This window comes from Miscanthus floridulus, chromosome 16 (assembly GCF_019320115.1).
Source record: "Miscanthus floridulus cultivar M001 chromosome 16, ASM1932011v1, whole genome shotgun sequence".
In the NCBI taxonomy this organism is placed as follows: Eukaryota; Viridiplantae; Streptophyta; class Magnoliopsida; order Poales; family Poaceae; genus Miscanthus; species Miscanthus floridulus.
The window spans coordinates 6,541,063-6,562,279 of record NC_089595.1 but is presented as its reverse complement, the minus strand read 5'-3'; the positions used below and the strand labels follow the sequence as shown (position 1 = coordinate 6,562,279).

At 44.4% G+C, this 21,217-nt stretch overlaps 2 protein-coding genes across 6 annotated transcripts; one reads left to right on the top strand and one right to left on the bottom strand.

Annotated features, from left to right (window-relative positions):
• Positions 1-1,133: 1,133 nt before the first annotated feature.
• On the top strand, positions 1,134-9,869 carry LOC136512482 (disease resistance protein RGA5-like). Of its 5 annotated transcripts, none has more exons than XR_010773100.1 (4): positions 1,134-1,411; positions 2,220-2,839; positions 2,949-3,084; positions 9,765-9,869. XR_010773100.1 is itself a non-coding variant. In XM_066506434.1 (3 exons), the coding sequence occupies exons 2-3, from the start codon at positions 2,345-2,347 to the stop codon at positions 4,645-4,647; spliced, it is 759 nt and encodes a 252-aa protein (XP_066362531.1). In that variant the 5' UTR covers positions 1,134-1,411; positions 2,220-2,344; the 3' UTR covers positions 4,648-6,506. The 5 variants fall into 5 exon arrangements, 2 of the variants coding, with proteins under 2 accessions (XP_066362531.1, XP_066362532.1); XR_010773099.1 differs by lacking the exon at positions 9,765-9,869 and adding an exon at positions 4,629-6,506; XR_010773098.1 differs by lacking the exon at positions 9,765-9,869 and adding exons at positions 4,629-4,952; positions 5,058-6,506 and having other exon boundaries at positions 2,220-3,084.
• Positions 7,485-9,665, bottom strand: LOC136512481 (REF/SRPP-like protein OsI_017815). Its single transcript, XM_066506433.1, has 3 exons — positions 9,445-9,665; positions 9,097-9,357; positions 7,485-8,178 (listed from the first exon to the last, which is right to left on the bottom strand). Exons 1-3 carry the CDS (start codon positions 9,499-9,501, stop codon positions 7,729-7,731), a joined length of 768 nt encoding a protein of 255 aa, XP_066362530.1. The 5' UTR covers positions 9,502-9,665; the 3' UTR covers positions 7,485-7,728.
• Positions 9,870-21,217: the final 11,348 nt, after the last annotated feature.

The following is a 21,217-nucleotide window of genomic DNA, read 5'->3' as shown; positions in this document are numbered from 1 at the left end:
GGCGTCCGCACCCACCGGGAGCCCCCAATGCCGCACATCCAGTGGCCCTTTCCCCCCACTCTGGCAAGATCCATGGAGAACGAGCGAGATCCATGGAGATGGTGCGCCGGTGTAGCAGGGGATTGGACGGCTCTCCCCCACCACGGCGCAGCGCCCCTCCCCACCCCCGGCGACGCCCTCTCTCACACCGGCGACCGAGTTCCCCCACCTCGGCGGCCATGGCGCTACTCCCCCAATCCCCCACCGTCGCCGTCAAGCCAAGCCCAATACTGGTGGCGGTGGTGCTCGCGCGCAGGCGCTCGCCGCCGTCTCTGACCCCGACGATCGGAATCGACCAGCCCAGCCTTTCTCCTCCCCTATGTTGCATATATATGTTTCAAGTATTTCAGGTGTTTAAGATGTATGTTGCAATTGTTTTATATGGATGTTGCAAAAGTAGATCGAGGGATGTTGCACATGTTGTATATGTTGCAATTGTTTCAGAGGCATGTTGCAAGTGCATGTTTTGAGTGTTTCGGATGTTTCAGAGGTATATTGCAAGTATTTTAGATGGATGTTGCAAAGTAGATCGGGATGTTGCATATGTTGCAATAGTTGCACGCGTATGTTGCAAAGGTTTGTTACCAATGTTTTTTTATGTGTTTTTCGAACGCCTGTTGTAGGTGTATTTATCTGGATATTGCATGTGTTTCACACATATATTGCATGCGTTTTATTTGGATGTTGCGTATGGTTGTAATGGTTTTCAAATGTTTTTAGGTGTGTTTTTTCAAGTGTTCCAGAAGCATGTTTTTAGGTGTGTTTTTAAGTGTTAAAACTATTGTATTTCGATGTTTCAAAAGCAGATATGGTGTTGCATCTTTCCTCCCCACCTTTTGCTGCATCATCTACATGTGTCCTCCTTCCGACATCGGCAGGGCATCCATACGACACCGCGGTCAGATCCTTCTGAATCAGAGGCGCCGTCCTCTTCCCCTCTTATTGCTCCGGTGGCACGGCCGTGTGAAGCGTGCGAAACGGAGTACAACGTGCGGACGTGCGGATGTCACGTCCGTTAGCCTCTTAGTAACAACATGCAAACGATGGCACACAGCGCCCAAACCTCCTGTCCAATAGAATGGCTTGTCCTGTCACTCATCTGTCCGCTCACCAGCCCCAAGTTGACCCTTTCCTTCACGACGATGAGACTCGCAGTCGCAGACGCCGCCGCGGTCCCTGCACGACCATGAAGGTCATGCTAGACGGGCTCACCCAGCAGATCCGGCCGCCGCCGTTGTCCTCGCGCTCGCCCGCCCATCTCCCCTGCCTAGCCATCCATCTGCCGTCGTCAACTGCGAGGAGGCCGTCGTGCGCGCGTCAACGCCTTCGGTCGGTGCCCGAGGTTTCCGGGTCCAACGAAACCGCGATGCAGGTACGATTCTGACGATCCAAAATGCGATTTCTACTAAAATTCGACCCAGATAGTGGGATTTGTTGATGTTGAAAATCAACAGGAGTCGTCAATGACCACCAGGAGTTCATAACTAGTTTTTGAATAAACTAGCAAAGGCATAACATTTTTTAATAAACTAGCAAAGGCATAATACTCCAATCTCGAAAACTAGCAAAGACATAATACTCTAATATCTTTGGAGCTCGTGTGGCTGGTTTGCAAGAAAATTATATAGCAAGACATAATTACAAACCTAGATGCAAAAAAGTATAGAAGAAGGTAAACAAATGTAATAATAGATTTGTTTTGTGTTTTGTACCGTTGAATCGCTGTCACTCTATATTTACATACAGCCATACAGGACGTCTAGACGACTAGGTCCATCCCTGATAATATAAACTGAGTCAGTCGCTTGTGCCTCGTTCTCCAAACCGAATCAAACTCTATATACAGCCATACATGAGTACATAATAAGATCTCAGACAATGCGTCAAATTGCAACCCGTCCTGTAAAGCAACATGACTGTGACACTTCATTCTTTCCATATGTATATACTTGTGTATATATCAGCCTTCGTGCCTTCTTTTTATTCTTCCTTTCACCAGACAATCTGCTATGTGCTAACTTCAGATATTCAGCACCAACCAGTCGGTGTTAGCAAAATACTTGTTCATGGGCCTAATTTAGTTGTTAACAAGATTCTGTGCTGTTCAGCTTTGGTATGAAATGAACCTAGTGTATCTAATGATTCCATGATATTGATCACTATCTTGACAACCTTGGTAGGCACCACCGAGGTAGGGAGGGACAAAGTACAGACAAATGGAAGGGCTTCTGGTGAGCGCAGCAACGGGACATTGAAGGCCGTCACCGTGAAGCTGGCAACTTTGCTTGGTGACGAGTTCAAGAACATGAAAGATGTGCGCAAGGAGATCAACCCTCTCTCTGAGGAGTTTAATTGCATCCATGCCTTCCTCGTGGAGATGTCGAAGGAGGATAATCTTACTGACAAAGAAAAGATATGGATGACTAAGGTGCGGGAGATGTCCTATGACATTGAAGACAGCCTCGATGACTTTATGATTCATATTAATAATGACGACAAGTCTGCTAAGGCGAACGGCCTGAGCCTGATAAAGAAGTGCAAGAGGTTGTTGGGTATGATGAAGGCGCACCAACAGATCTCCAAGGCTGTACATGATTTTAAGACACGGATCAAGGAGGTGGGAGACAGGAACCAGGGATACAGAACTGGTGTCAAGAGCACCTGCAGGGACCCCAATGAGGTGGTTGACAGTCGAGCTCTTGTTATCTTTCAGGAAGCATCAGAGCTTGTGGGCATCGATGAGCCTAGGAATGAGTTGATCAGCTTGTTGACAGAAGATGGATCTTCATCTCAGCATCAGGTGAAGGTGGTCTCCATTGTTGGATTTGGTGGACTAGGCAAGACAACACTTGCCAACCAAGTGTTCCAGTCGCTTAATAATAAATTTAATTGTCACACCTTTGTAACAGTGTCACGAAATCCTGACATGATGAAAGTATTGAGAACTATTCTCAGTGACAATAGTGGGCAAGAGTACACTAACACAGAAGCTGGGGATGTACAACATCTTGTCAAAAAAATATCCAATTTCCTTCAAGATAAAAGGTATGCGAGCAAACAGATCATTTATTAGACCATATGTTCAGTAGTATATGATTATGTGTGAAATGACTATGCACGTGTCAACTATGTTTGCTGACATCTCATTTTACATTACAAGATCTCCAGCATACTAATTCTTAGACATATCTATGAGTAATTACGGGTTTGTCATCTATTTGTACCTGTGCATTTTACATATACAAATTTTTGCCCTCCATTTGATCTTAAAAGTTACTTCATCGTTACTATTTTTATTTGATGATAACTAGTTCATTGGCCTGTGTGCCTGTATGATAGACTTGCATTTTTTTTAAATACATGAAAAATACAACTTTGCGAAATGATTATAATTTAGGATATATGATTGTTTGAAATGACTACGCATGTCAACTATGTTCCCTTACAATAATTCTCCACAGAATCACATTCTTATGCAAATTTATTTTTCTTGGTTTTCCTCATTCATGATGCACTGCAGATAGCAGAATGTTTTCTTTTTGATTGGTTCCTGAACTTTACCTTATAACTGAGAGAGACCTAAATAATTTGTATTTAGGTGGAAAACACATAGAGCAATACAATTTAGAAACAAAATACTGGAGGTATTTTGAGTTGGTTTCTAATAGCAAAATTAGATAATTTTGAAGTGGAAATTAGGGTTATTTTGGGGTTTCTTTAGGAATGAACGCGTTGGTAATTTAGAAACATGAATTAAGGGCGCTTTAGGTACAATAATAGCATGGTAGTATTTTAGCAATGGATATCAATGTACTCTTGGTTAAATTTTCTGTAGGGTAAAGATAGGTGCTTTATACAGATTGAGATTAGATCCCTATCATTCTCAATTATGATTAGAATCTAAAGACGAGAGTTAGATGTCTTCCTTTTTAAAAAGAAAAAAAAACTAGGATTCCTTTGTCTTTCTAACACACTTTGTGTGGATTAACACAAAGACTCTGTCTCCAATTATAGTAAGATAAGATTTATTACCAATAGAAGCAGTATCTCCTATACAGAAATAATACATTGATGCAAAAGTATGATTGAACTTCCGCTACATATTTGTACCAGAACTGGAGAAAACCTAGGTTGTAAGTAAACAATCACTTTTTACACCACAAATTCAAGATTATATCTGTCCAAAACCTCCATGTTCCATTATTGATTTTATTATACTTTAACAAGCTATCCTTACTCATAGACTTTATGAACCTAATTTGGCAAGTACTTAATTGTTGTGGATGATTTATGGGATTTAAAATCATGGGAAACCATTAAGTGTGCTTTTATAAAAAATAGTTGTGGCAGCAGAATTATCACAACCACGCATGTAAATGAAGTAGTTGAATCGTGCTACTCTTCACATTGGGGTCATATGTATACAATACGTCCTCTTAATGCTGTGAACTCTAGAAGATTGTTCTTGAAGAGAATATTTGGTTCTGAAGAAGCATGCCCATCACACCTCACTGAAGTTTCTGATGATATCTTGAAGAAATGTGATGGTTTGCCTTTGGCAATCATAACCTTAGCTGGTTTGTTGGCAGGCAAATCACCAACATTTGATGAATGGAACAAAGTTCAAAGTTCGTTTGGTTATGCACTTGAAAGACAATCAGATGTCAATATAATGATACAAATATTGTCACTGAGTTACTTTCACCTTCCGCCTCACCTACAAAGCTGTCTTCTGTATCTTAGTATATTCCGAGAAGATTACGAGATTCGAAAGGAGCGATTGGTACTAAGATGGATTGCCGAGGGATTCATTCGTGAAGAGCATGGCTTCACCCAATATGAGCTAGGGGAGAAGTGTTTCAATGAGCTCATAAACAAAAGCTTGATTCAGCCATGGACTTCAAAAAGATCAGGTACACTGATCTCTTGTCGAGTTCATGACACAATTCTTGAGTTCATTGTGTCCAAGGCTATGGAAGAAAACTTTGTTACTCTATTTGGTGTTCCAAACATAACAGTTGATCCACGAAGGAAGATTCGGCGTCTCTCTCTCGCCAGACAGGAATGAAGTCGGTGATGGTTCAGTAGGCTTACGGGAGAATATGTTGTATTCTCATGCCCATGCAGTTTCAGTGTTTCCAGGCAGTCTTGTTAACCTCCCATCTCTGCAGAAGTTCAAACATTTGCGTGTTTTGGATTTAGAAGACTGTGAGGGACTACAAGCCCACCGTCTGGCACATGTGGGCGGTTTATTTGCACTGAAGTACTTGAGCTTGCATCGAACATGGATAAATGAGTTTCCTGAAGAAATTGGAGAGCTGTAGTATTTACAAACACTGGATTTAAGAGTTACTCATATAAAGAAGCTTCCATCCAGTATTGTTTGCCTTGCACGGTTGGTCAATCTATTGTCTAGTTCTGGTGTGCATTTGCCAGATGGATTCAGGAACATGCAAGCCTTGCAGTGGTTGGAAGACGTCACAGTCTGGAGTCAGATACCTAACTTCACGCAGGAGCTCTGTCAGCTAAGAAATCTAAGAACACAAGGGTATGGACAGATGTGTTTACCAAAGATTTGGCCTCATCTCTATGTACACTTGGTATGGGAAGCCTAAATTCTTTGACTATAGGAACCAACGAAGAGTCCATGAACTTTGTGATGGAGCCATGGAACCCCAGCCCCATCAACCTCAAACTACTTGAAATATTGTGTATTCAGCTCCCAAGGATCCCTAGATGGATCGGCTCACTTGACAACCTGCAGCATTTGGGGCTCAATGTTGACCAACTTGGGCCTGCAGATGTTGGTTTACTCGGGCGCTTAAGCGCTCTGTCGAGCCTCTGTCTCTGGGTAATGATTGAAGTAGCCGACAGATTATCCTCTTCTCAAGAAGCACAACGGGTTAAGATAAGTGGGGCACATGGATTCCCAAGCTTGAGAATGTTCTGAGTTGGTTCGATTAACTGTGGGTTTGGATTGTTGTTCGAAGTTGGGGCCATGCCAAAGCTACAAGAGCTCAATCTCGAGTTCAGCAGAGATAAAACCGGGTCTCTCACCAATGGAGAATTTGATTTCGGTATCCAGCATCTCCCTTGCCTTGCTATTGTAAGACGTGACCTTGGTTACTTTATAAATGCAAACTATGAGCCCGAGCACCCCGCATGGGATGCTGTTAAGAATGCAGTCAGTTCCAATCCTAACCATCCTAGGTTGTATCATGGGTTGTAGTGACAACAGAGCAGAATTACTAGCTACAAGCACCAACAACCATCTTGGACAAAAGACTTTTTCTTCTCCACCGCATTCTAATTTATTTGTTTGTATTACACTTCATAGAACTTACTTATGCTGATTTTATATGTTTTATATTATTGTTACTTTATGTTTTACATTCTCCAGCCAAACCGAATTCTCGCTATATTCCTTTTATTTCCCATGAAATCAATGCCATCTTCTGGAAATCCTTGCTACGGTACAAAGTCTGCTAAATGAGAACATTTGATTCCATACAGATTCTTCAGCTACGAGTCCTATGATCTTCACATAATAAGATTGATCTGTTCTATTATTATGAGTTCTATGGTTGTTCTTCAAAGTACATTATGTGTTCAGATCTAGCGCAAAGCCTGAATCTCATCCTTCTGGTATTGGATTACAGACGTGCTCCTCTAATCAGAATGTTCAGTGTAATAAGAAATTTCCATGTGATTGGTTTGGTGTGCGTGCCTCTAAAAAGGAGGAGCAAATTTGTGTTTAACTAGTATGTCTGGACCAAGTCATGGGTGAATAATGTCCACAATTCAATTATACAGTGTCGAAAACTTCCTACACATTTTGGGCGCTTGGTTGGGTCCCAAAATTTACCAAGCCAAACAGAACATACCTAGACATTTTGGCTATCAATTGGTGTCCACAATTCAATTATATAGCGGTGAAAACTTCCTACAAATTTTGGGCTGCCTGGTTGGGTACCAAAATTTGCTCCCAACCAAAATTTGCCAAGCCAAAATCAGAGCATACTAGAAACTAGAAATTTTGGCTATCAATTGGTTTAGTACCTAAAAAACTGCTACAGAAATTTTTATGGCCAAAACCACGGTAAGTTTCAACTTTTTAAATCTCACAAGAGGGAAAAGGATATGGCTATCATATTTTGGCACTAATAATATGCCTTGATTTTTTGCATCCATTGTTTGCCCTCATTTTGGTCAGCCCTAATTTTGGCTCGCCATGATTTTAGCATGCCATGGTTTTTGCTAAGCAGGTTTTTGAACCCGAACCCAACCAAACAAGCTCTTCATTTAGTCAGTCCTAGGTTACACACCAACAGAGAGGCACATACACATTGGGTACTCAAATTGCAGAAACACTTTTTGAGAGTAATGAACCAAGTGCACCCCCAATGTCAGAGCCAGATCTGAAAACTGATGGCAAAGCACAAACATCAACAATGCTAGAATTTTAATAGATACTCATTAATGTACACATCATAATCCACAGAACAAAGATAAACTTGTGTAGGCTCATTGCAAGTTGCAACAAGAAGCAATGCCACCACACTAAACCACGCAAGCAAGCTCTAGTTCACCATAGGATACACAAAGACATAACACAGTAACACTTGCTACACCACATCTCAGTTTATACTAGATATAATTGATTATGTAGTTTCCATTCCATTTCATCTTCTACTGGGAGGGGATAGGCTGCATCTCTGGTGCTGGGGCAACGTCAGCCATGGGGTACGCGAACACCCGGGCGAGCCGCTCAGTGGGCACAAGCGGGAGATAGGTGGCCACGGTGTTCCCACGCTTGGCACCGTCACGCACCGCTGAATTGTACCTGGCTGAGAGCTGCGCAGCCGTGGGGAGGACAGCCCTGGTGACTGAAGGCACCAGCGGGAGGCGGTTCAGGGCCACCCAAGCCTCAGCTGCACGGCGCTCTGCCACGGGCTCATAACGGGTGTAGAGCTCCCGGGCCTTTGGCTCCGCACGGGCAATGGCTGACTTGGCGAGGCCAGTAGCCGTGCCCACCAGGCCGGCCTGACGGACCTCCTTTGCAGCCGAGCGGGCAAGGGTTGGGGCTTCCTTGACCACTGGAGGGACACGGCGGTCAATCTCCTCAACAGACTCGCCAACCTGCAAGTGGGGGACAGAACATGCAAATCATGAATCCATCAGTGACACACAAATCGGATGTCAAAACAGTGTAAGAATTTGACAAACACAGTGACTTCAATATGCAATGTGTATTAGTACAATATAAGGGGTAATGACTATTGAAACGTCCACACTTGCAAGAAGTGCATGAAAATCCTGGGCACAAGTGACAACTTTACATAGGTAGGCAAATTCAAGGCGCTGATGAATGTCCCTGAAACATCAGCTAAAAGTGGACCGCGCTGATTAATCAACTACATCAACAAACTTGTCCAGAGGTTATGTGTGTTAGTAGTGTTTACACCAATTTAGTATAGTTCCTAATAAAACTGACCAGAAAAGAGTGCTTGTAATCTACAAGCAATAAGCCTCAAATCTTGGCTAAACAAATTTTGTTTGGTTCATCAATCATGCTTGATGCTTCTGCCTTGCAAAATCCCAATTTGCTACTCTAGTTGTCAAATTAATCGTACCATGATACCAATGTCTTGAGACTTACAGTTTATGTAACATCAAGAACATGTTTCTAGCAACAGGTCAATTAATATCATCCAGAATAAACTATCCAAACCCTTACCCACAAGGCCAAATTGACAAGATTTCAACTAAAAAATTGATACCAATGCCTTAGCAATTAAACCTTTTGAGACTGACAGTATACGTGACAACAAGAACATATTTCTAGCAACAGGTCAATTGATAGCATCTAGAATAACCAATCCAAACCCTTAATAAGGCTAAATTGACTAGATTTCAACTCCAAAAAATTGACAAAATTCCATCCAGGAAATCTACACCTGCGAATTTCATTTCATTCAACTCTATCTCCTAATTTGTAGCACAATTTCAGCATAGAAAGATAAAGCCAAATCAGACTAGGAGACCCCTCCTCCTTACCTTGCGGTCGATGAACTTGAGCAGGTCAAGCGGGACGGCGTGGAAGCGGTCGTACACCGGGCGCACGACGGCCTTGACGGTGCCCTCGACATGGTCAACGCCGGGGCGGAGCGGGCCGGCGCCCTGCTTGGCGTACGCGTAGGCCGCGGCCGCCAGCACCAGCGCCTGCGCCGCCGCCTGCTGCACGAACTCGAGGTACCGCAGCCTCTCCTCCTCCTCCTCCGACGCCGTCGCCGCGGCCCTCTCCACCGTCACCTCCTCCTGACCAAACCAAATCAGACAAACGGCGTGAGAATCCACGCCTGCAAACCCGGCCAAATCGAATCAAGAACGAGGAGCGCCGCTTACCTCCGTGGTGGGCTGGGTGTTGGCGACCGGGGCGTCGTTGGCGGTGGAATCGGCCATGGCTCTTCTCCGCGGGGGATGGATGGATCGGGAGATTTTGGCTTCGGTTCGTCGGGGATTCTGGGTTTTCTTCGGATTTCGATTTCGGGGACGCGTTGTGTGATTAGGAAAAGTCGGGGTGGGGAATCGGGTCGTTTTATAGGTAGGAAACTCGCGGCGAATTCAGTTCATTGACGGTTCGAATGGCTTTTATTTTTATTTATTTTTATTATAATAAATGAATTGCTTAACTGAGGCGTCTGTCTGTTCTGCTTCCCTTGCAGCGGCTGGCGAAGCGTGGTGACGTGGCGGCTTCTAGAAGGGCAGGCGCCGCTCGTGTGGCTGGGGGTGGGGCAACGGTTGACGTGGGGCCCGCAAGTCGGTGGGTGGGGGGGCGGTGTGGGATGTGACACGGGGGCGGCTCGTGTTCACGCGGTAAACGGTGTGAACGCCGTCCGCTGGGTTTTCCTTGTCAGCTGGGTTTTTCGGGTTCTTTTTTATCAGTATATATATACAGCTATATTTGTTGGGAACAACCAGAGAAGGTTAAGCGAAGGTTCTGGAGTACAAGCAACGATTCCCTCTATATTCTAAAAAATATGAATCTCTTTTTTTTCATCAGAAGGCAAATAGTTTTAATTTATTTAGATATAAAAAAATCAAAACATTTATAATACCAAATAAGTATAATTAGATTAATTTATTGACAAAATATAATTAGATTAATTAAAAATAAATTTTATAATAAATTTATTTTAGAGACAATAATTGTTCATATTGTTTCAAATAAATTTAAAAAGATTTGACTTGTTTAAATCTACAATATCTTAGTGTGCTCTTTGCTAGGAACATGTTTAGCATGATGGCCCTACTTAGTATGAATCTTAGTCCTTTGGCTAAGAACCGCAAATGGGAAATGATAGTTTCCATAGGCCAAGATCTATCATGATAAAAGAAAATCGGAGCACCAATTCACATCCTTCTTAGTGTCATTCGTGAGCTTCTCACTTAAATTGGCTATGACTAGCTATAGTGTAAAAGCATTTACTGTGATCAACCTTTACTGCCATAACCTAATTACAGTAGATTTAGACATTAGAATTATTGGTCAGAAATCAGAACTGAATTGTAATTACAGAAAAAAAACTATCAGCGGCATCAAGGTTCCCTGTAAAGGATATAAGATTAAAGTTTAGCATGGTCTCTTCATACTTTAAATTCACGATGTAGTTAATAATTATGATTCGATTTTTTAGTCAAAATGGGTAAAGCAAGACTCTGACCACCACTTGACACACATGATGACGAGTAAGGACATGTGTTTGATCCTTTGCTTGAGCTTGTCTCACCTCTGGGTAGAAAAACTAAATAGATAGGACATTTGGCTCTTTTGGTTATCTGCCTCGTTTCCCATGCATCAACGGCGATGGGAGACGAGCGAGGAAACAATTAGCGGTGGCACGGATAGGGGAGCGATTTTTTCTCGAGGGATACGAATTTCTTTCTTTTAGAAACTCGAATTTCTTTTTTATCTGGATGGTGAGCAACGACTCAACTTGGGCTGAGGCAAGCGGATGTGAACGAGTGGGCCGACGGTTGGGCTACAATGAATGGTCCAGACGAAAAATATAGGTTGAGTTTTGCCTCTTTATTATTAGGTATAGATATAGATGAAGATTGAACATTTTTTTATTAAGAAGAGGCGATGTTCTAGATCTCAAGATAATATGTTCCACCTTCATGAAACAAATGTTCTAAGTTTAGAACAATAATGTTTCATATTTAGAATACAAACATTCTAGGAAACGGCATTTGTCGTTGCTAAATTTGACCAACAAGTAAATATTTATAGTTTTGTCGTGCGTTGTGATCGGATGTGGCCTAGCACTCAATGACACAGGATTTATACTGGTTCAGGCAACGTGCCCTACGTCCAGTTTCAGTTGGCCGATGACTTTATTACTGAGCCCAGGTGCTCGAAGTTTGCTGTGGGGTTACAAACGAGTGAGGAATAAGAAGGGGGTGTTAGAGGCCCGGTCGTACTCTGAGCCGAATGGACGAGAGTGACGGGTGCTCTAACGTGCGCTAAATATTAGAGCGTATGCTCTGTGTAGCTGTCGAGTTCTAGAGCTGTTGAATTGTTCGAGTCCTCAGGTCGTCGAGTCCTCGAGTCGTCTAGCCTCTTTTTTCCCGAGAGAGCTCCGGCTTTTAGGAGAGAGCTCGCCCCTTTTATAGTTGAAGGGGATGGCCTTACAAGTCAGAAAGAGAGAGAGTATGTGTATACATGTGTTACCTAGTCTTGTTGCCCACGCTGTCGGGTACGAGACAGTTATTGGCGCCAACAATACTGTTTATGTTCAGACGCATCTGGCAGGCTCTACCGTGTTCGCCTGGTACGGCAAACGTCGGCGCCTACAATACTGTTTGTGCTCTGACGCGTCTAGAAGGTTGTATAGTGCCCGTCTGGCATGGCCTGGTGGCACCGTCCTGTAGGTGCGTAGGGTATGGCAGGGTACGATCCTCGATATTGTAGTTGACTTGAGCGTCTTACCTTATCTGTTTCGCCTGATCCCTAGGCCCTCACCGAGCGGGCGTCCCCGGTCAGTCGGTCCCGGCCGTATTGGTCAGAAAAGAGCAGCGAGCAGAGGTCTAGCGTATCCTCGGTCGGAAAAGGAGGTCAGAGCCGGACTGTGGTCCCACCTTGGCTAGGCCTTTTGGTTGGGGACCGGATCATTGTCTCGGCCTATCATTATGTATCTAGGCCGGCCCAGGTGCGCGTTGTCGCTGCATCGCCTGTTGGGCCGGGTTTTGCAGGGAAGCAGGTCCATTAGGGACCCCGGGTTTATCAACCCGACGGGAGCCCTCGAGTCCCTTTGGGACTTTTGTGAAGTCGTGAAGGGGTTGTTTACACTCGTTTCACGAGCGCACCCGGTGGGTGTAAGGTTGTGAGTCGTCATCGGACGAGACGGAGCACGAACCTGAGGCGTCGGGCTAGACGGAGCCCACTGCGTGGCCTTGGGGTCGGGCGAGATGGAGCGTGAACCCAAGGGACAGGCACGGCCGAGGGGTCGGGCGAGACAGAGCGCGAACCCAAGGGTCAGACGAGACAGAGCCCGCAGCCTTGGGGGTCAAACGAGACGGAGCGCGAACCCAAGGGTCAGACGAGATGGAGCCCATGGCCTTGGGGTCGGGCAAGATGGAGCGTGAACCCAAGGGTCAGGCGTAGCTGAGGGGTCAGGCGCGATGGAGGTGAGCGTAGCCCCCGAGCCTAGAGCCGGCTGGAGTGTTAGTCGGAGGCTAAGCACCTTGGTACTCTTTTCTAGGGCTGTGGACTCCTGTGTTCTTTCTGGTCGGGGCATTCGCCCGTGTCCGTTCTGACCGCAACCTGCGTGGTCGGTCGGGTTCCTTAGTAGGGACCTGGCAGCTCGAGCCCCCGAGCCCCGTTGGGCTCGGTAGGGGTCAACTGAGTTTTATGCGTCATCTCGTCTGCGGTTTCCACAACTGGAGGGGTTGAGCTAACGACACTTGCCTCGATGGCTCGAGTGTCGCGCTCGACGAGCTCGCTAATGGGCATGTCCGAGTAGAATCTAGGTCCATCGTTCGTGATGGGGTCGGCATAGCCCTCATGTGGCATTCCACTACTCCTTAACCCACCTCTCGATAGATGTCTGAGTCGTTCTAGAGACTGACTCAGGTGGCCCGCTGGCCTCCTCTCGATAGAGATTCTATGGGCTTGGCTCTAGGTTAGGATCGAACGAGAAGGTCGAGATGACTCTGTCCGCTTCTGAATGGATCGAGCGAGGGCTGCTGGGGCTCATCTGTGTTCTTCTCCCCTAGCTCTGTTTGACGTGAGGTGGCCTCAAGCCCTTTGCGGGCTGGCCTTCGAACTCTGGTCAGTCGTCGCTCGTATCGAATGAGACGACTACCGCTTCAAGGATGTATGGGATGAATGTATGAATGCATGTATAAGGATGGATGGATGAATGAATGCTCATGCACTGGGAAAGTAGAATGGGGGTTGGTAAAGTTACCTCGATGGCTCAAGTGATGGGTCTGGGGAGCTCCTATCGGATATGTCCGAGTGGGATCCGTGTCTGTCATTCGTGATGAGGTCGGCATAACCCGCATGGGGCATCCCACTGCTCCTTACTCGTCTCTCGGCAGTCGTTCGATCAACTTGGGTGACATGTTGGTCTCTCCTTGATGGATATTCCATCGGTGGGCCCCTCCAAACCCTTCTTGAAAAGGCAGAGGGTTGTTTGCGTGTGGTTGCGCCTTGTTTCCCGTACCCAAGTTGCGGTAGTGGTGGCCCCCTACCCAGGCCATGTTCGTTAGCCAGGCGATGTTTCGTCGGGCAGGACACGTCCCGTTAGCCAGGGCCACGTCCCGCCGTACGCCTTTCCGCATTAAATAGGGGGGAGGGAGAGGGTTTTCCTCCCGTTCTTTCGCCTTTCTTCAACCGCTGTCGTTTCTCCTTCCTTCTCTTCACCAAGCCTGTTCGTGTGCCGCGGTGGTTTCTAGGAGAGAGGAGAGTTGGAGGTTCGATGTCGAACTGGAGGCCTTTCCAACATGGATGAGGAGGTGCTGGCCACCTTCGTCGAGAAGGGGCTACTCCCGTCGAAGGAGGTGGCGCATTGGAGGGCTCCTGCACTGGGGGAGGTTGTTCCGCAACCCTAGGCCGACGAGGTCGTATCCTTCCTTGCCTTCCATGAGCGCGGGCTCGGGTCTCTGAAAGCTCTAGTTTGGTTTTAGTTAATTTATGAAACCCTAAGTGCCAACCTAGTTTATCAAAGTGATTATGAGATAGGTAGCACTACTCCTAGTGATGAAGCAATGACGAAGATCATGACAATGGTGATGGCATGGTGATGATCAAATGCTTGAACTTGGAAGAGAAGAAAGAGAAAAACAAAAGGCTCAAGGCAAAGGTATAAAATGTAGGAGCCATTTTGTTTTAGTGATCAAGACACTTAGTGAGTGTGATCACATTTAGGATAGATAGCCATACTATTAAGAGGAGTGAAACTCGTATCGAAATGCGGTTATCAAAGTGCCACTAGATGCTCTAACTCATTGCATATGCATTTAGGATCTAGTGGAGTGCTAACACCCTTGAAAACATTTGTGAAAATATGCTAACACATGTGCACATGGTGATACACTTGGTGGTTAGCACATTTGAGCTAGGGTGAAGAAGACAGAGGAGATGCCAGCGTCGATCAAGTGACCGGACGCTGGATCTGGATGCACCGGACGCTGACTGCCTGCGTCCGGTCGCGCTGACCTGGTGGTACAGTAGCTAGGGTATACCACCAGACGCTGGGCTGTGTCCGGTCGAGGTGGACGGGACGCGTCCAGTCGAAGAAAAATGGATTTGGACCCTTACTGTACTCGACCAGACGCTGAGGCTCCAGCGTCCGGTCAGTTTAGCCGGAGCGTCCGGTCAGCACGTAGCCGTTGTGATCTGACAGTTCAGTTTTAACTCAGAGTGACACATGGCATAAATCAGTGGACCAGACGTTGAGTCCAGGGTCCGGTCAGACTGACCGGAGCGTCCGGTTAGAGCGTGTTTTGCCCAGTGAAGGGGTATAACGGCTCTATTTGATGGGGCTCTATTTAAAGCCCCATGGCCGGCTCAAGGGGTAACTCTTACACATTTTCATTGACATAACAACCTTGTAAGCTTAGCCAAAGCACTCCCACTCATCTCCATCATTGATCCATCATCATTGTGAGATTGGGAGAGAATCCAAGTGCATTGCTTGAGTGATTGCATCTAGAGGCACTTGGTATTCGTGTTGCGCTGCGGATTTCGCTTGTTTCTCTTGGTGGTTGCCACCACCTAGATGGTTGGAGCAGCGGTGAAGGATTGGCACGAGTTGGTGATTGTTCGTGGCCGCCTTCGGTGATTGTGAGGGGAGTTGTACCTTCCCTGGTGGAGTGCCAAAAGGTAACTCTAGTAAATTGCTCGTGTCATTGAGTTACCTCACTTGTGGGTCGGTTCTTGCGGTGTCCTATCGTGTGGACGAGGTTTGTGAAACACCTCTTAGCCACCGAACCACCAAGTGTTGGTCGACACAACGGGGACTAGCGTGTTGGCAAGCACGTGAACCTTGGGAGAAAAATCGATTGTCTCTTATCATTTGCATTCTCCCGGTGATTGGCTTAATCTTCATCTTGTGATTGGTTCATCCCCTACACGGTGGTATAATCACACTACTCACTCATTTACATTCTTGCAAACTAGTTGATACAAGCTCTTTAGTGTAATTAGAATTGAGAGCTTGCTTTATTATTTACATTCATCTAGTTGAGCTCTTAGTGAGTAGTTACATAGCAAGTTTGGGTGCCTAAGTAATCATTGCAACTAGAATTGTTGGATAGGTGGCTTGCAACCCTTGTAGAGCTAGAGCAAGTTTGCATTACGCTATTTGTCATACTAATCAAATTGCTCTAGTTGATTTGTAGATTTTTAAATAGGCTATTCACCCCCCTCTAGCCATATTAGGACCTTTCAAGTGGTATCGGAGTCGTGGTCACCGTTTGATTAAAGGCTTAACAACCTCGGTGTCAAATTATGGCTCAAGTTGTGTTCAACCATGTGGGGGGCAAACCACCGTTCTTTGATGGCACATGCTATGGTTATTGGAAGAGAAAGATGAGGATGTATCTTGGTTCAATCAATGATCAAGTATGGGAAGTGACCGAGAATGACTATGCTATCATTGATCCCGATGATCCAACAAATCAAGATAAGATCAACAAGCAATGCAACACAATGGCTCTCAACACCATATATAATGCCATTGATTCCAAGGTGTTTGAGCAAATCAAGGATTGTGATAGAGCAAATGAGGTGTGGAAGAGATTGGAGGAAACATATGAGGGCACACCGGCGGTGAAGAGTGCCAAGTTATATATCCTCAAGGATAAATTGACAAGCTTCAAGATGAAGGAAGATGAGAGCATTCCGGAGTTGTTCCATCGATTACAAGTCATTGTCAACGACTTGAAGGTATTGGGAGAGAAGATCAAGGATGGTGATGTCTCCCATCGATTCTTGATGTGCTTACCTCCAAGATTTGAGATGTTAAGATTGCTCATCATAAGAGGAGGATTGAAGGACATTACCCCCAACCAAGTACTAGGTGATGTCATGACACAAGAGATATACCGTGTGGAAAGGGAGGGGGATGACAAGGAGGACAAGAAGGAAGAAGAGGACAAGAAGAAGAAAAGCATAGCATTCAAGGCTAGTTCATCATCATACAAAAACAAGGGCAAGTCCAAGAAAGAATCAAGTGATGATGAAGATCTAAGTGATATTGATGATGAGGCTATGGCTCTCTTTGTGCGCAAGATGGGCACGTTCATGAAGAAGAAGGGCTATGGTGTAAGAAAGAGAAGAGATCACACCAAGAAGAAAGAGTATATGAGAAGATGCTACAATTGCAAGAGCCCCGGTCATTTAGTAGCAAATTGTCCATATAATAGTGATAATGATGAGGATGAGAAGAAGAAGCACAAGGAGGATAAGAAAGAAAAGAAGGAGAAGAAGGAGAAGAGAATGACCTTCCAAAAGAAGAAGAAGGGTGGAGGCTATGTAGTCACTTGGGATAGTGATGGCTCATCGGATAGTGATGACTCTAGTGATGATGGCAATAAGTCTATCAAGAGAGCACTAGCAAGCATCACCATCAATGACAAGCCCTCCATCTTCGACACTCCATCAACATGCCTCATGGCAAAGCCTACCAAGGTAAAATATGATGAGAGTGATGATGATGAATGTGAAAGTGACTCTTGTAGGAATGATAATGATGATGATGATGATGATGAGGAGTACTGCAAGGAGGAGCTCTTGGACATGTGTGAGCAAGTGCACACATGCAATGAGATGAAGAGAAAGGAGTGCAAAGAATTGCGCAAGAAAGTAAAATTTCTTGAGCAATCCTTTAATGAGCTCAATGCCACTCATGAGGGGCTAATGGATGCCCATGAGAAGCTTGGCAAAGCTCACTCTAAGCTTGAAAAGGCTCACTCCTCTCTCATTGAGCAAGTCAAGAAGCAAGAAGGAGGAAGCCAAGAAGGAGCAAGTAATAGTAACATGTGATGTAGGACTAACATGTGATCTTATTGATGAATCTTTTCATGAACCCATTATTGTTGCTCCCACTAACACTTCTTGTAGCACAACCATTACCACTCCACCTATGAATGATACATCACTAATGGTAGAAAATGAAACCCTCAAGAAGGAGGTGAATGAGCTCACTCGTGCCTTAGGCAATGCCTATGGTGGAGATGCCCGCTTGCTAAAGTGCTTGGGTAGCCAAATGTTTTCTCTCAACAAAGAGGGATTAGGCTATACCCCCAAGAAAGGCAAGGCAGCCTTTGTCACTCCCAAAGCTAGCTTTGTGAAGAGCAATGGTCGGTTTTGCAATAGATGCAAGCAAGTTGGGCATATAGAGCAAAATTGCAAGACTAACAAGAACAAGCTACCTAATGTATCCTCAATTAAATTTGATTCTTGTTACATGCTTTATAAGGGTGCCAATGGTGTGAAGGCTAAGTTCATTGGTACACCAATTGTGGGCCCAAAGAAGAAGGTCATTTGGGTACCAAAGACCTTGGTGACTAACCTACAAGGACCCAAGCAAGTTTGGGTACCTAAAAAGAATTGATCTTCTTTTGTAGGTAAATTATAAAGCCAGAGGAAGGCATTAGGTGCTTGATAGTGGGTGCACACAACACATGACCGGTGATTCAAGAATGTTCAATTCAATCAATGAAAGCAAGAGCAATGGGATTGATAGTATCACATTTGGTGACAATGGCAAAGGCAAGGTCAAAGGGCTTGGTAAGATTGCAATATCCAATGATTTGAGCATTTTCAATGTGCTACTAGTAGAGAGCTTAAACTTCAACTTATTGTCGGTAGCTCAATTGTGTGATCTTGGTTTCAAGTGCATATTTGGTGTGGATGATGTAGAGATCATAAGTGTAAATGGCTCTAACTTGATATTCAAAGGATTTAGATATGAGAATCTATACTTAGTTGATTTCAATGCTAGAGAAGCTCAATTGTCAACATGTTTGATCACTAAGTCTAGCATGGGTTGGTTATGACATAGAAGGCTTGGTCATGTTGGAATGAAACAATTGAACAAGTTGATTAAGCATGACTTAGTTAGAGGCTTGAAAGGTGTCACATTTGAAAAGGATAAGTTATGTAGTGCATGTCAAGCTGGAAAGCAAGTTGGTAACACACATCCTAAGAAGAGCATGATGAGCACATCCAAGGCATTTGAGTTGATGCACATGGACTTGTTTGGACCAACCACATACACTAGCATTGGTGGAAGCAAATATGGATTTGTGATTGTGGATAATTTCACTAGATACACATGGGTATTCTTTCTTGTTGACAAGAGTGATGTGTTTGCAACATTCAAATCATTTGTCAAAGGCATTCACAATGAATTTGAAACAACAATCAAGAAAGTTAGAAGTGATAATGGTAGTGAGTTCAAGAACACTAGAATTGATGAGTTATGTGATGAATTTGGAATTAGACATCAATTCTCGGCCAAGTATACTCCTCAATCAAATGGGCTAGTTGAAAGAAAGAATATAACCTTGATTGATATGGCAAGATCAATGTTGAGTGAGTACAATGTGAGTCATTCATTTTGGGCCGAAGCAATCAACACGGCTTGCTACTATAGCAACCGACTCTATTGTCACCCCATGATGGAAAAGACACCTTATGAGCTATTGAATGGAAGAAAGCCCAACATAGCATACTTCCAGATTTTTGGTTGTAAATGCTATATATTGAAGAAAGGCACTAGATTAAGCAAGTTTGAAAAGAAATGTGATGAAGGTTTCTTGCTTGGCTACTCCACTACTAGCAAGGCTTATAGAGTTTGGAATTCGGCTAGTGGTACTCTTGAGGAGGTTCATGATGTGGAGTTTGATGAAACAAATGGTTCCCAAGAGGAAGATGAGAATCTAGATGATGTAAGAGGCACTCAATTGGTCAATGCAATGAAGAACATGGACATTGGTGAGTTAAGGCCTAGAGAGGTGATTGATATTGAAAATGACAAGAATCAAGTACTCTCTAACTCAAATATGCAAGCTAGTGGTTCTCATGATCAAATCCAAGCAAGCACTAGTGATGGAAATGTGCAAGATCAACAAATGGCTAGTTCATCATCTCAACCAAGTGATCAATCAAATGCTAGCAATCAAGTGCAAGTACTTCAACCAACCAATGTTGCAAGAGATCATCCATTGGACACTATCATTGGTGATATTTCAAGAGGTGTGCAAACAAGATCAAGATTGGCCTCATTTTGTGAGTATTTCTCATTTGTGTCATCCATTGAACCTAAGAAGATAGATGAAGCTTTGAGGGATGTAGATTGGATCAATGCTATGCATGAAGAGCTAAACAACTTCACAAGAAACCATGTATGGGATTTAGTTGAGAGGCCTAAGGATCATAATGTGATTGGAACTAAGTGGGTCTTTTGGAACAAGCAAGATCAAGATGGGATAGTAATAAGGAACAAAGCAAGATTAGTGGCTCAAGGTTACACTAAGTTGAAGGTCTTGACTTTGGAGAAACATATGCCCCGGTTGCAAGATTGGAAGCAATTAGGATCTTGCTAGCTTATGCTTGTGCCCACAACATCAAGCTGTACCAAATGGATGTGAAAAGTGCATTTCTCAATGGGTACATCAATGAGCTTGTGTATGTTGAGCAACCTCCCGGTTTTGAAGATGAAAAGAAACCCAACCATGTGTTCAAGTTGAGAAAGGCTTTGTATGGATTGAAACAAGCACCTAGAGCATGGTATGAGAGATTGAGGGATTTCCTACTCTCTAAGGGATTCAAGATGAGAAAGGTTGACACCACTCTCTTCACCAAGAAGCTTGGAAATGACTTGTTTGTAATGCAAATCTACGTTGATGATATCATCTTTGGATCAACAAATCAAGAATTTTGTGAGGAGTTTGGCAAGATGATGGCAAGTGAGTTTAAGATGTCTATGATTGGAGAACTTAGTTACTTCCTTGGTCTTCAAATCAAGCAAATGAAGAATGGCACATTTGTGAGTCAAGGCAAGTATATCAAGGACATGCTCAAGAAGTTTGAAATGGATGAGAGTAAAGCTATTAGTACACCAATGGGGACAAGTGGAAGCTTAGATAGTGATGCTAGTGGCAACATGGTGGATCAAAAGATGTATCGGTCTATGATTGGAAGTCTACTCTATGTGACCGCATCAAGGCCGGATGTGATGTTTAGTGTATGCATATGTGCTAGATTTCAAGCCTCACCAAGAGAAAGTCATTTAAAGGCAACTAAGAGAATATTGAGGTACTTGAAGCATACACAACATGTTGGATTATGGTATCCCAAAGGAGCAAGATTTGAGTTGATTGGATATTCGGATTCCGATTATGCAGGATGCAAAGTTGAGAGAAAGAGCACATCGGGCACATGTCAACTATTGGGAAGATCATTTGTATCTTGGTCATCAAAGAAGCAAAATAGTGTAGCACTTTCAACCGCCGAAGCGGAGTACATTTCGGCCGGTAGTTGTTGTGCTCAATTACTTTGGATGAAGGCTACCTTGAGTGACTTTGGAATCAAGTTCAAGCAAGTGCCATTGCTATGTGACAATGAAAGTGCTGTAAAGCTCACCAACAACCCGGTTCAACA